The sequence below is a fragment of the Hippocampus comes genome, unplaced genomic scaffold, assembly GCF_001891065.2.
Source record: "Hippocampus comes isolate QL1 unplaced genomic scaffold, H_comes_QL1_v1.1 scaffold174, whole genome shotgun sequence".
Classification (NCBI taxonomy): domain Eukaryota; kingdom Metazoa; phylum Chordata; class Actinopteri; order Syngnathiformes; family Syngnathidae; genus Hippocampus; species Hippocampus comes.
In genome coordinates, this window is record NW_017805983.1 from 8,318,439 (window position 1) to 8,331,820 (window position 13,382).

The 13,382-nt window shown below is 44.5% G+C and overlaps 1 protein-coding gene across 6 annotated transcripts in view; it reads right to left on the reverse strand.

Annotated features, from left to right (window-relative positions):
- Window positions 1-13,382, reverse strand: part of LOC109528587 (myelin transcription factor 1-like) — a 36,456-nt gene that overhangs the window by 9,399 nt on the left and 13,675 nt on the right. For 5 of the 6 annotated variants that reach the window (XM_019891386.1, XM_019891388.1, XM_019891387.1 and 2 more), the window contains exons 1-10: window positions 11,424-11,523; window positions 10,173-11,224; window positions 7,292-7,426; window positions 6,383-6,473; window positions 6,066-6,179; window positions 4,230-4,444; window positions 3,882-4,069; window positions 2,414-2,671; window positions 1,254-1,408; window positions 1,023-1,085 (exon numbers count right to left, since the gene is read on the reverse strand). In XM_019891386.1, the coding sequence (XP_019746945.1) occupies window positions 1,023-1,085; window positions 1,254-1,408; window positions 2,414-2,671; window positions 3,882-4,069; window positions 4,230-4,444; window positions 6,066-6,179; window positions 6,383-6,473; window positions 7,292-7,426; window positions 10,173-11,199 (2,246 nt within the window). In that variant the 5' untranslated portion in view covers window positions 11,200-11,224; window positions 11,424-11,523. Of the gene's footprint in view, window positions 1-1,022; window positions 1,086-1,253; window positions 1,409-2,413; window positions 2,672-3,881; window positions 4,070-4,229; window positions 4,445-6,065; window positions 6,180-6,382; window positions 6,474-7,291; window positions 7,427-10,172; window positions 11,225-11,423; window positions 11,775-12,943; window positions 13,007-13,382 lie in introns of those variants that run through there. The other variant, XM_019891389.1, reaches the window with a different exon arrangement.

Genomic DNA, 13,382 nt, shown 5'->3' on the forward strand with positions numbered 1-13,382 from the left:
ATTTTGGCCTATATAAAATAAATAAATAAATATAAAATAAATAAATGTATTTATTTGATAGGAATCAGGCGAAAGACGCACAGAGGGGGTGGGGTGGGGGGGCTCTGCTGGACAGGTGAGTCTATCAGATCTCAAGGCTAATTTTACTTCCAAGGCTGTTCCCAAAATGCAATCGGAGCTTACAGTAAGTATTGAGCAGCAAATTTGTGTTTTTCCAAAGTGATGAAGCTTTTGCATCTCATTGTACTAACTTAAATTGCATATCACGGCAGGCATCTCAAAATACATAGTCTTCTGGGGGCTAAGCATATATTAATACATTTTGGTAGAGAGTAATATAGGCCTACTGTCATATAGTTTATGTTATCGGGCATCCTTCTCATTCCCTTGAACAACCGAGATTGATCTTTTGAACTCTTTATAATTTCTATTATCTAGTCCAGTTAAAGTCCAGGGGAGGAAGCCCCATCATAGTAAAGAGGATACTAATGTGATGTGTGTAGTTCTTCATAGCCTCTTCATTTTGCTCTCAAAGTGCACGGAATTGATGGATTTTTAACAGAATGTACAAAAAAATTCTCCTGGGGGGGCATGCCCCCGGACCCCCCTAAAGGGGCTGTGTTCCCCTTGGGGCTAAGCCCCCCTTGTTCTTGAAACCTAGTGACGCCCCTGGTAACAATAACGATCAAATGCATTGTGCTGAAAACTTAAATGCAACTGAACTGTGCCAAAAAACGTACTTGACTACAAATTACTAATATTTAACCGTGCTGTATGCATAATGGCTACACGCTTCATTCTGATAAATTTACACTGTACAGTATTAGATGTTGAATTTGAATGTGAATTGAAATCGGTGATTCTCTCAGTTGACCACTAGAGAGAGCCCAATCACGACCATTGGTACTCGCACCACACTTTGCGAATCACCGATGAGAGTGCTGGAAAGTGCCCCACCAGTTTGACTCAAAAAGCCACGAAATGGGACAGAAGCAAACGGTGTTCACTGCACTGAGGCATACCTGCGATGAGATGCATAGTTCCCAGTGATGTGGCCACTGCCATCACACCCAGGTGTCGGACACCTGAATAGGGGGAGAGAAAAAAAAAAAAAACAGAGTTCAACAAGAAAACGCTTTGCCAGTTTTTAAGAACAGAGCAGACCCAAAGCACTGTGCCTATTGTCGGCGTAACCTCACATGGGAACTACCCAAGCGTGCTTTATGGGGAGTCTCTGTCGTCTCAATACTTACGAAAGCAGCTCCTTCTTACTGTCCTTGGGCTGGAACTTGACCTTGAAATTTGGGGTTGTGACTTCTCCAGGGTACTTCCTGTCCTCCATTAAGTCCTGCATCATGTCACCATCCTCTGGGTCGGATGACACATATGACTGCCCGGCATGATCCATCTGGAAAATGTAGAACACAAATTTAAAAGCACAGTCATTATCTCGGTCATCATTGTTAATGTGGGTGGCCAGAGGTGCATTCCTTTTTTTTTTTTTTTTTTTTTTTAGCAGTTTTCTATTTAAACATTTGGAATATTTAATAAACCCAGGGAAAAGGCATATACTTGGAAAGGAAGCGGACAAATGTTCCTTTTTGTCAAATCGGTCCATCAGATGATTAAAAATCAAATCATGCTGCCAGTTGCACATGAACTGGGAAATGTCATTGCTGAAATTACCACATGACAAAATTTGATAGATACTCGATGATGAATGCTGATCATTTTTGGAAAAGGAATAAATGTTACCAGGTTCTGATTTAAAAAATGATGTGAAGGTCACGTTCATGCGAAGCTCTTCAGAGTCTGACGTGTTTAGGGCAGTGTTTGCAATCACTTCTCTCTTTCAGCACATTTGAGTCTGGTACGCAAAAATGTGCCCGCTTTTTTTTTTTTGCTAGCCATCATTTAGACTGGCCAGATGGATTTGTGAGATTTTAAATTCTGATTTCCTCCATATTCGAAACAACCGTTTCCTTGCACAAGTTTTCTAATTAAAGTGTGCTCACTGTTTCAAGTTGACTAACTTTATTTTTGTGGTAAAAAAAAGGGATTTTTCGCAATGCACAGTATTGTCATTAAAAATCAGGCCCTTTATATTTCTTTTGAAAAAGTTCAAAGCAGTAGGGATTGGCATACGGAAAGGATGGTGCAACGCACCTGACACACCACCTTGGTTACTCAGTGCAATGTTTTAACTGAGCAGTAACTCGTTCTGTGACATAAATGAACAATAGAAAGAGGAAAAGGCTACAGGAAATATACCACTTCTTTTTTTTTTTCCTTCATGTGCCTTATGGGATTTCTTTATGTTGCAACAGCTCCTCTGTGATCAGCAGCACAGGAAATACTGCCTGATTTTTATTCATGTTTTTCTTTTTTTTTGTAACATTAGCAACATACTGACCTCGTCCATTTCCTCCTCCCTTTGGCGGTTGGGTTTGGTAAAATCCAGAGGCCCCTCCCACTCCTCCTGCTTGTAGCTCTGTAGGTTTGGTGATGTCATCCCACTGCTTCCCCCGTGATGCAGAGACGAAGACGAGGAAGAGGAAGGGTCTGGGGAACGGACCCCCGGGCTGGTGCCAGACAGACTGCCTTCATGTTTGATGGGCTTCTTCATACTCAGGTCCAGAGTACCATTCTCATCCACCTCGATATCCATTTCCTGTTGAAACACACACGACTTGTATTCTTACGCAACAAAAAACAAAGATTCTAAACCCTCACATAATTGATTAGATAAAGTCTTATGATAGGCTCATACGAAGTGCCTTTTACTTTGTAAGGCTGCTCTAATTATTTAAATAAGTCAGTGACACCGAGAGCGGGTCTTTCTCTGTTCTGTGACCAGTTCTGTAAGTGAACAGATACAGAGACACACTGTGTTGTTTTCTTTGATTTCTTCTAAAAATGGCAGCAGGCATGATTACAGGCCAAAAAGAATACATAATAAAAGGGATAGAGAAGAGGAAATGGGAACTGTTCCCAGAAATGTCCCATGGTGACGTGCTCACTGCTCCATTATTGATTTTTTTAACTGGCTCAATGTCAGATTCCGCGTCAGTCCTTGTTGATGTGAGCCATTGTACTACATACACAGATAGGTCCCATGACAGAGACAAATACAGTTGGGACTACTGTATCATCAAACATTCACCATCCTACATTAATATGGCAAAGACATCCTCCTAAAACCAAGACAGGAAATGGAAAACGATGAAGCGATCACATTTTACAGGCGTGAAGAAAAACTACTTAAAGAGTCACAATACAGGCCAAAGGGGCATTCCAATTTCACCACCTGAGTGCGCAGAGAGGGCAAACAGTATAACGGGGTATCGGCCGAGTGGAGATGAAAACACGGGAGCAAACATTGACTCCGGCACAGACAAGAGGACCGGTGAGAACGGATGAAAAGAAACAGCGAAAAAAGAAAATGAAAGACCGGCCGGCAAGTAGAAGATGGGAGATCTGCGCTCCAGATTGTTCAACAAAAAAGCTACCTGGTGGTGTAAAAGTAATTCATGGACCTGGCTGTGGGCCAAATTCAACAGCAACATGAGAAGTGTGTGGGATGTAAGGATGAAAGAGAAGGGGATAGGTGATGCAAGTGCATCTCAACCACCGCTGTTGCTGTGAGTCAGCGCCCGGTTTGATGATACACAACTGGTGGGACGGCAGAAACGAGAAGCGGCGAAAGGAGACTGTTGTGCCCTGCCGCGTCTCATGCTACAATGCGGTAGTAATTGCTGAGATTTGAGCGGAGATGAAAGGGTTGATCTTTACAATGATGACATACCTTGTAAACAATGTGTTTTTGATCCTCGCCTAAGAAGTAGGTCGTTTCAACAACATTTAGACGGGTAGTGGCATACCTTGTTTTGCAGTTTGGTGCTAAGGTTCTCAGGTTTCTCCCAGCACCGTGTAGACAGGTTAAGGATGGCGGTGGCAGCCATGTGGGCAGCTTCGGCATCATGGGAGTAGTCGTAGGCCAGGGAGGAGGCTTTGCCGTAACCGTGCAGGCTAAGGCTGGGCGATGATGATTTGGGGAATGAGGACTTACCTGCAAAGAAAAGGGTGTGCATCAAGAAGATTCAAGGATCTCAACATGTCGTCAACAGGGTGTGTGCCATTTGAGTGAAAAAAAATAACCTAACAGTGTTAAACATGTTCAAACACAGCATTTGTAGTCGGCCAAGTGTTGCGTGTACATCCTCTCTCACTTTTGAAGGCTTTGGGTGAGGTTTCGCTGGTGGGCATCTTTGGTGCAAGCATACGCTTCCCGAACACTTGAGCATCAAAGCTTGCATAATCGAAGGACACCTTGGAGTACTTCTCTAGCTCCTTGGCCAGGTTGGCGCGGGGTGTGGTCGGCGCCATGTTGGGCCTGTAGCTACCGTACTGGGGCATCTCCAGTTGCTTTACGAAGCACATGGGCCTACGAGGATGACAAGGAGCACGTGTCAGGGTAAAACACAAACAAGAGAGGCAGAAATGGAGTCAAGGATCACACAATCAGCAAGCACAAAAAAAAAAAAAAAATACAAATGAGAGAATAAGAGAGGGAGGTGCTGCGTGACAGTGAGAGTGGGAAGACACAGGCAACAGCGTACTTAGCGGGAGTCTGCTGGATTAAAAGCTCTCTTATCAGCAGAGGGCACATTTGCATGCTGTACAGCATAGAATTTATGAGCTTTAAGCCCTCTCGTTTTCCTAAAGAGCCAGAGCTTTTGTCAGACCTGTTGGCGTAAATCCACTGATAGAACCAAACGAGGCAGAAGGGTGAGGGGAGACGGCAAAAGAAAAGAGGAGGAGGCTGAGGAAAAACAGAAGGGGGAGTGGTAAAACAAGAGAGGGAGGCAGTGTAGGGGTGGGGTCACCTTCCTCATCTTTTGCTTTCTTTTCCTCCATCCCCCTCCTGAGCTCTCCCGCCCCCCTTTGGTCCAGCCCCCTGTCCGTCCTCCTCTCCATCCAATATCACATATAGTCCACAGTCTACCATCACATGCTAATTCCTAATAAGCCAGACGCAGGAAGTAGCCTGAAGTCACGATGCTGTCAAAAAGGTCCTCATACAGAATGCAAATAAAGAGGGGGCCTAACAAGACCATTTTTACGAGAGCCTTTATCACAAGGGATTTGATCTTTTTTTTTTTTTTTTAAATACATTAACTAGAGTTCCATAAGAACGTGGCTTGAATGTTGAACACTTCAGTACCATGCAACGCACACGTCTCAGCTGTCTTCTCACCAAGGGAAGACTCGACTTGAATGTGACCCCCAACAATGCCCCAATAGTTTGAATAATTAGCATCTTCCCCGCATTATTAATTAAAATACCAATGAGGAAGAACGTGGACTTAGCATAATACAGATGTCGTATTTACGCTAATCATCATTCTTTTGGCCATAATGAGGGTGCCCGGCCAGCTGGGAAGATTAACGGTGAGAAAGAGACATCCGTGTTAACACGGTGGCACTAATGATTAGACCACCCGAGTGGATGCTTAAAGAGTTCCTTGAATTCAACTATCCACAAGCCAGGTCCTCCGCTCACAAGGATCCGAGCAACTGATGTCATGATTGTCACAAAATAAACATTTCTGCCTTTACAAAGACAGCAACGCACGGTTTTAATTAACACCGTCAGTGATGTATTTTTCACAATGTGTTTGTCATTCTGTTTGCAGTCTAACAGAGAAGAGAGAGGCAACGTATTAGAAACAATTGGTATGATGCAGTGTTCTAAACCGATAATTAAAAGCACAGAATTTAAGGTTGTAACCATTTTGATAAAGCTCTGGTATAGAATGTCATTACGTACTGACAATCCGGGTAGCCACTGATTTACATATGAACCCGTGATTGCATAAAATTAATGGCACCTCGAGCAAAAATATGCCTATAAAAATGCATGACTACTTTGTACTTAAGATTTAAATAATGAATCAAAATATGCAACGGTCAAGATACCGGCACATTCATAGTTAGTTTTACACACAATGAATCAATTCATGTGTTCAGGTGGACGATGTGACGTGATATCTTTGGCCACACACCTGAGCACTCTGTCATTGGGACTTCCTTTGAGGAGGTCGCTGCCAGGCTGAGAAAGCTGCTTGTCTTGGCTCTTGGACAGCTTCTCCGCCGCTGCAATGGGACATCCCGAAAGACTTGAGAGGTTGGAGGAGGAGAAAGATTCATATTTAGCGAGAGAATGCTGACCATGTAACTCCACACTGATGTGGACTGACACAACTGCTGTCCTGCAGACATAAATATGTGAGCTTGCAAATAACAAAAAAGGTGGAAAACTCTGCCTACGTCTAACAAAAACAGATGTAAGCACATATCCGAGGCTGTCATGTATGCATACCTGCGGTGTGTGTTACGGTTGCTGTTAACATGGCCCTGACCGGTGCAGCCGGGAGTTGGACACTTCAGCACATTCTCATGCATGGCCAGAACTGAAAGAGACGTAAGCATAGATGCAGAATGACACATCAAAATGTAGCATTTCTATTGCATGGCATCCAATCATTATTTCTCGTTTGTGTTATGACACCGATGCAAGGAAAATGGTGACTCAGGGCCTCTTCTTCCTCAAGTTGTTCCCCAAACACCTCGTAATGAGCATTAAAGCAAACTACAGGATTGGAGTGGTTTTTTTTCCCTCACTTTAAACAATAAAACACGTGTCCACTACAATAATATTCAAAAGATTTTACTAGGACAGAGGAATCTGCCACTATCTTAAATAGTATTGCTATATCATAACAGCTGAAAAGAGGAGAAAACAAAAAAAGAATAAATCTCCTTTAAAACACAATTTAAGGACTGGCCACAGCCACGTGAACAGTTGTCAGCAGACTTGAGGAGTAACAGAATATATGCACCGGCCTGATGTAATTAGGTTAGAAAAAGAGTAACTGTAATCCATTAGTTCCAGAAAAAAACATGCATTCAGATGAAGTGGTTGTTACATGGTCACAATATATTGTACAGCTTAATGGGCCGCCAATGTTCGTCCTCAGTAAAGTTTTCATTGGCCATTCCGGCAAATGCCACAGGCCACTGGATTTTAAAGTAACCCTCGTAACACAGGTTGTCAGAGTGACTATGGATCAATCCCAACAGCCTGCCCAGTTGTGTGTGCTGCCAGTATGTGGATGGTCTACGAATGTGAGACTTGGGAGACCAACGCTGGGAATACAATTCGGTGCCATCATGAAGAGGTTTCAATTGCACTCTTTCTATGTTTGATTTCGTCTCGAAGGAAACTCACTCTCAGGGGGGATCCTGTCCTTGTGAGGGCAGCCGGACAGGCTGCGGTGGTGAGGGTAAAGTCCGGTCACGTGACCTGTGCCATCACACCCCGGGGTGGGGCACTTGATCTCCCTCTTCTCTGGTCGAATACTCTCTAAATTGACAGACGATGCAGAGGTTGGATGAGGAAGAAAGGGAGGCGCAACAAAAAGGAGGATGACATGAAAAAGGAGGACAAAAGCAAGCGGTAATGCCATCAGACAGTCTGCTTGGCTGAGCATGAAATCTCGACATACACTACTGCATTTTGTGATTTAACTGTGCAAAGGCACCATCTGTATCTGTTCTTTTTCTTGTTGTGTGCGTCTGTTCACAGGCGAATATGACAGTTTATTGCCTTTAATATGAGGGTCATTCAATAAATAAGGTGAATTTTTTTGGTTTCAGGACTTCTAATACAGATAGAAGCTTACTTTTTTTCTTCAATGTCGTCTCGCAGCAAAAGTTGTTTTTTTTACCCACTTTTCCCATCTGTGCACAAGCTCCCATATTCCCTCATTGTAAAAATCTTTGGACTGATGTCTCAGCCAGTCGTTCACAACACTTTTGACTTCATCGTCACTTTCAAACTTTGTGCCTCTCGTGAACGCTTTTAAGGGACCGAAGAGGTGAAAGTCTGAAGGGGCAAGGTCTGGGCTGTAAAGGGAATGAGGGAGCAGTTCCCAGCCCAGATCGTTGATAGTCTGCACCGTTTGGGCTGCTGTGTGAGGCCTTGCGTTGTCATGATGTAAGATGACCCATGACCCCTGCGTTTGTTCTTTGGGTCTTTCTTGACCTGCCTCAGCCGTTCACAGTAGTTGGCATGAAGTTTGAAAGTGAAAAACCCTCGTACCTTTGTGGCACTGTCTACGTCAAATAATTAAAACATTACGTAACATATCTAGATCAAAGTTGACCGCCCGGTTTAAACATTTCCACACACTACGGGCTGGATCCAAGACGTATTTTATTCAAAGATATTATACTAATAACTGTCAGCGGCATTAATCTTGAGCAATATAGTTTGCCGTGGTGCACTATTGCACAGCATCGTACCGCATAACATTTCCCCACTCTCATAAATACGACAAACACGAGGAAAAATGCACAACTGCATAAAAATACTGTACATCTCAAGACGGTCAACCAGAAGTGTGCTTGATTACATTTTACGATTCACCTCTCGTTTTGGATCCCATTACGCCGTTCAGGCCTACCTCACAAAGTGTCTGTTGAGAGTATGTCAGGCTCTCAACAACATGCCGTACACAATTAAAAACTCATTTAACTTTCTTGCTACTGGAAGTAAGCAACGTGGCGCCATTGACATCGGAGGAACGAAAGAGCGGAAAAAAGTGGTGCGAAGCTCTGTTGGCCTTCAAATTGAATGTTAATGAGACATGCATCCCCTAATTAAGGTTGAGCAGTACAAGAACGTCACCGCGGGAGGGAGTGGAGGCCAAGGAGAGGGCAACACTCGCAGGCATGTAATAACACTGCTGCTGATAGTGCGAGGAGCATGACGAGAGGGCAGTGTGCCAACTGAAAAATGAAAGCCTCCATCACCCGTCGACAAAGCAACCTGCGCTTGGGCCTTTCCTTGAGTTTTCTTACTTGCTCACATGCCACCGCCTCTCTTAACCCTGCTCTTGTCTTCTTCTCTTATCATCGTAGAGCAAGGTTGTCGGGCTGAAACGGGCTTTGGGCTTCATGACCGCGCCTCAAGTTCAGCTGGCACTGTGCTACTGCTGTTCTTCAGCATTTTGCTGAATAGAATATTGGTGACGTCACAGCCGAGCCTGGTGGTCTGGTCTCACAAATTATGTGATCATACGTGCTTGTAAAGTTGTACACTAAAATGCGCAACTTTTCAGTACCAAAAATCAAATGCGAAATCTCAGATGGTACAAGCGGTACCTTGACTTACAGGTTTTTAGTCATTCTGTGACGTTCCCCATTGAAATCAATTAAATTAAATTGTAAAGTGGAATTCTCTGGACTGGAGACCACTAGTGGTAGAAGAGAAAAGGTGAGACATTGTCCTTCACACAGTGACATGTCATCCAACTTTTCAGCTGCCACGCACAAACCATTTAAAGGCAATGATCAGGGGTGGGGTGGGGGGGGGGTCTCCAAGTGCCCACTTCATGGGACAGATGTGCTTGCAACATGTCTCTACCATTGGGCAATTCCAGTACCGGCGGGCGTCATACAACTGTGTAGTACTTTGTCTTACTAGATTCACCAACTGATATGCTTTAGGTTGTCTATTTACACTTATTTGTACGAGTTTTGAAAAATGTATTCAGGTTCTACAGTATTTATTTTAATGGTAAGCCAATGATCACAATCATATGGAGTACAAAGGACTAACAAGTTTCAAGTCTAAAGAAGTCCCTGCTTGTTTTGTGCACTCCATCCTACCTTTGAAGTAGCTCTGTCTAATGACCTCAAGGTGCTTGGGGCGGTCTTCCATGGTGAAGTATCTGCGGTGCTGTAAATCGGGCACGCCCAGCAGCTCTCTGGGCCCAGCTGGCTTAGTGTTGGGGGGGGGGTGGGGGGGTGGTCTCCAAGTGCCCACTTCATGGGACAGATGTGCTTGCAACATGTCTCTACCATTGGGCAATTCCAGTACCGGCGGGCGTCATACAACTGTGTAGTACTTTGTCTTACTAGATTCACCAACTGATATGCTTTAGGTTGTCTATTTACACTTATTTGTACGAGTTTTGAAAAATGTATTCAGGTTCTACAGTATTTATTTTAATGGTAAGCCAATGATCACAATCATATGGAGTACAAAGGACTAACAAGTTTCAAGTCTAAAGAAGTCCCTGCTTGTTTTGTGCACTCCATCCTACCTTTGAAGTAGCTCTTTCTGATGACCTCAAGGTGCTTGGGCCGGTCTTCCATGGTGAAGTATCTGCGGTGCTGTAAATCGGGCACGCCCAGCAGCTCTCTGGGCCCAGCTGGCTTCACCTGCTCTGCTTTGAGGGCAATGGCTTGCTCGAGGAGGCCCAGGTTCCCTCGGGTCATGTCAAACATCTCAGACTCATCGGTGACGGTGGAGCGCTGGGAGAGGCTGTCATCGTCATCGTGTTCATCGTCACCATCCACGTCATCAAAGTCTTTCTCATCTGACTTGTCAGAATGCACCTCGATAATGTCGGACGAGGCAGAGGGCGAGACTTTGTGGATTTTAAAGTTATCGCCTCTGAGATTAGGTGAGTAGTTCTCGAGTGGGCTAGCCATGTGGGACAGGTAGTTTAAAGGAAGGCAGGTCTTATATTTATTCAGCGGTTTGTGGGAGTCATAGTGGTCAAGTGGACTGGTTCGCGTAACACTGTAGTTCTCATGTGCGTTGTAGTCCTCCAGAGGACTAACCCTGTGGTCTTCAGTCTTGATATGTGGTCCCTGAGCTGCTGTGGTGCTGGTGATAGTGCGGACAGCAGTTGGCACATTAGGGTGCACCTCCTCATCATTTTCATCCTCTAAGAGTGTGTTCTTTCTCTCTTGTGCCAGCTCTGCTGTCTCTTCCTCTTCATCTGCCGTGGGTTGCTGGTGGACCTCCTTGTCGAGAGTTGCACGCTCGCCTCTGTCATCCACCAACTGCTCCTCTGCTCCTTCAGTCTCCTCTTGCCCATTTCGACCTCTGCCTGCGACGCCTTCCACTGCATCAGCCGTTTCCCGATCTTGCTCCTCCTCTACTTTTTCACCGTGTTCAACTGCCACTGTGACATTCTCTTCAGTCTCCATGGCAACCAGCTGTGGGGCGGCCTCTGTTGGAGCATCGCTGTCGTTACCCGTAGCAGGGACTCGGCCGAGGTGGAGGAGAGAGTTGGCCACTTCTTCAGCATTGCGAGAAGGAGACTGATACTCCGGTGTCATAGGAGGTACAAGAATGTCATACTCTGTGAAAACAAAGACACTTGTATGTGCCACATAAACTTTAATTTAAGACTAACGGCAATTCATGCAGCAAAGGCAAAATTATTAGTGAATGGAAGCTTTTTCCAACAACTAAAGGAGGAAAAGAACCTGCAATGATGACACTGTGATGCCAGCGACATTTTATAAGCTTTTTGGCATATACTGATGGTGCAAGAATAAACTAACCTAACTCTGCTGCTTCTTCCCTGTCCTCTTCCTCTGTTTGTTGACCCAGTGTCTTCCCAACCTGTCCATTGGTCTGTCCATGTTTGAGGTCTTTACCAATCTTCTCTTCCTCTGCGGCAGCCTCCATCTCGTCCGCATGCTCCTTGCTCTTGCTTCTGTTCTCGCCATCCCTCTCGCCATCTCCCTCAGCTTCACTGCTGGCATCACTTTCTGCGCTGAAGCCGTCATCAAGGGTCAGTTTCAGGGGGTGGGACTTCCTCTTGGATGCTGGCCGCTCCGTTTCCGGTTCCTGCTCGGCCTCCGCCTCCTCAGCTCGCCGCTTTCTGGCTATGGGGCATCCCAGAATGCTGATTGAGAGGAAAACGAGAGCACATTTGTTTATGATTGAAGACGTGCTGGAGAATGAACGTGAGTGGTGCCTGAGGAGAGCGCCATGCTCACTCACGACCAAATATGGCAACCAATCTCAGCCAACTGACTGAAACGTTTAATGAACAACATGTATGGGGAGTGCAGCGGGGGAGGCAACGGAGGGTGAAATCCAATAAACTCCCCCTTATTCTCACCTGGGAGACGGCGAGTAAGATTGAAGGAGGATCTATAAACAAAGTGCATTTGAAATTGCCTGCTGAATGACTACACATGTAAACAGATAGCTAATGTCTGTGACACAATAAAGAGGAGTCACAAGCCAGTGAGCTGCCTGCTCTCTGCAGCTCTCGTGAGAGTGAGCGTCACACATGAGGAGGATCGCAGCTGGATGGAACCTGAAGAAATCACTTTCACACCTGCTCGAGAGTTTGTGCCCCTTTTCAGTCTGATTTATTGTACGTAAGCTCCTTCGGCAGCTATAACTACTACTCAAATAACACTTGTCAGCAAACGTTGCAAAATTTTTCAAATGGAGATTCAAGTAAACTTTCGAAATGAATTTTTTGCACAGATTCTGGAACTGGTCTTGTTTTTTCTCGAGCACATCAAATTTTCATGACCGTAATAATAATTTGAATAGTAAAATAATAATTTGCAATGATCATTTGTAATACAATGACATATTTCATAATAGTGATGGTTTAAGTGTTAGGCTCAGTTACAGGTGGAATTTTTTTTCCTGAAACATCATAAGCTATAAATTAAAATGCATGGTAAAATCCGTAATGAATCAGCTTTTCTAGGTCAAACATAAAAAGCGAAAAGGAAAATACTGTACCATAAAAGCTTAATGTGCTCGAAAAAAAAACATGCTAAATACAAAAAAAGAAACAACAACCCTGGGGTACATTAGTGTAATGTAAAATGTACCTTGAGGGACAGAAATCAACTCATATTTCCCCTTACTTCTGAGAGTGCATGATTACTGGTATCTGTCATAGCCCATGTAATACTGTAAGTGTAACCGTGATGTCATCGAAGGAAAAAAAAAAATCCCAAGGAAGCAAGATGGGATGGATCAGCAATGACGAGGACAGACAAACAGACAAAGAAGGACAGACAGAGTTTGTTTAATCTGCCCTACCTTCTGTGTCGTGAGTATCTCCCACTGATATGGCCAGAGCCATTGCATCCAGGGGTGGGGCAGCTGGATGGGATGGATGGAGGGTAAATATGTTTAAGACATGGTGCATTGCACTTACCAAGCCAAATTATGATAATGATAGCAACTGGAAGCAAATTCCCCTATAGAAAAAAAAAAAAAAAAAAAAAGGCATGCAAAGCAAGCACACACATCACAGGGATGCACATGCACAAAGGCACACTTGGACGCTGATATGTATCCACATGATGCATGAATGCAGGTGGCATCAAGCCGGGAGAACATAATATTGTGTGTCGTACATCAAGCCTGGCCTATATCCTGTTACCATGAGCGATAATGATCACCCAAGACCTGCTGTAATTTCCCCTGCTCTGCGCTCCTCACCATCGCCATCATCAACCCCCCCCGCCACCCCCCG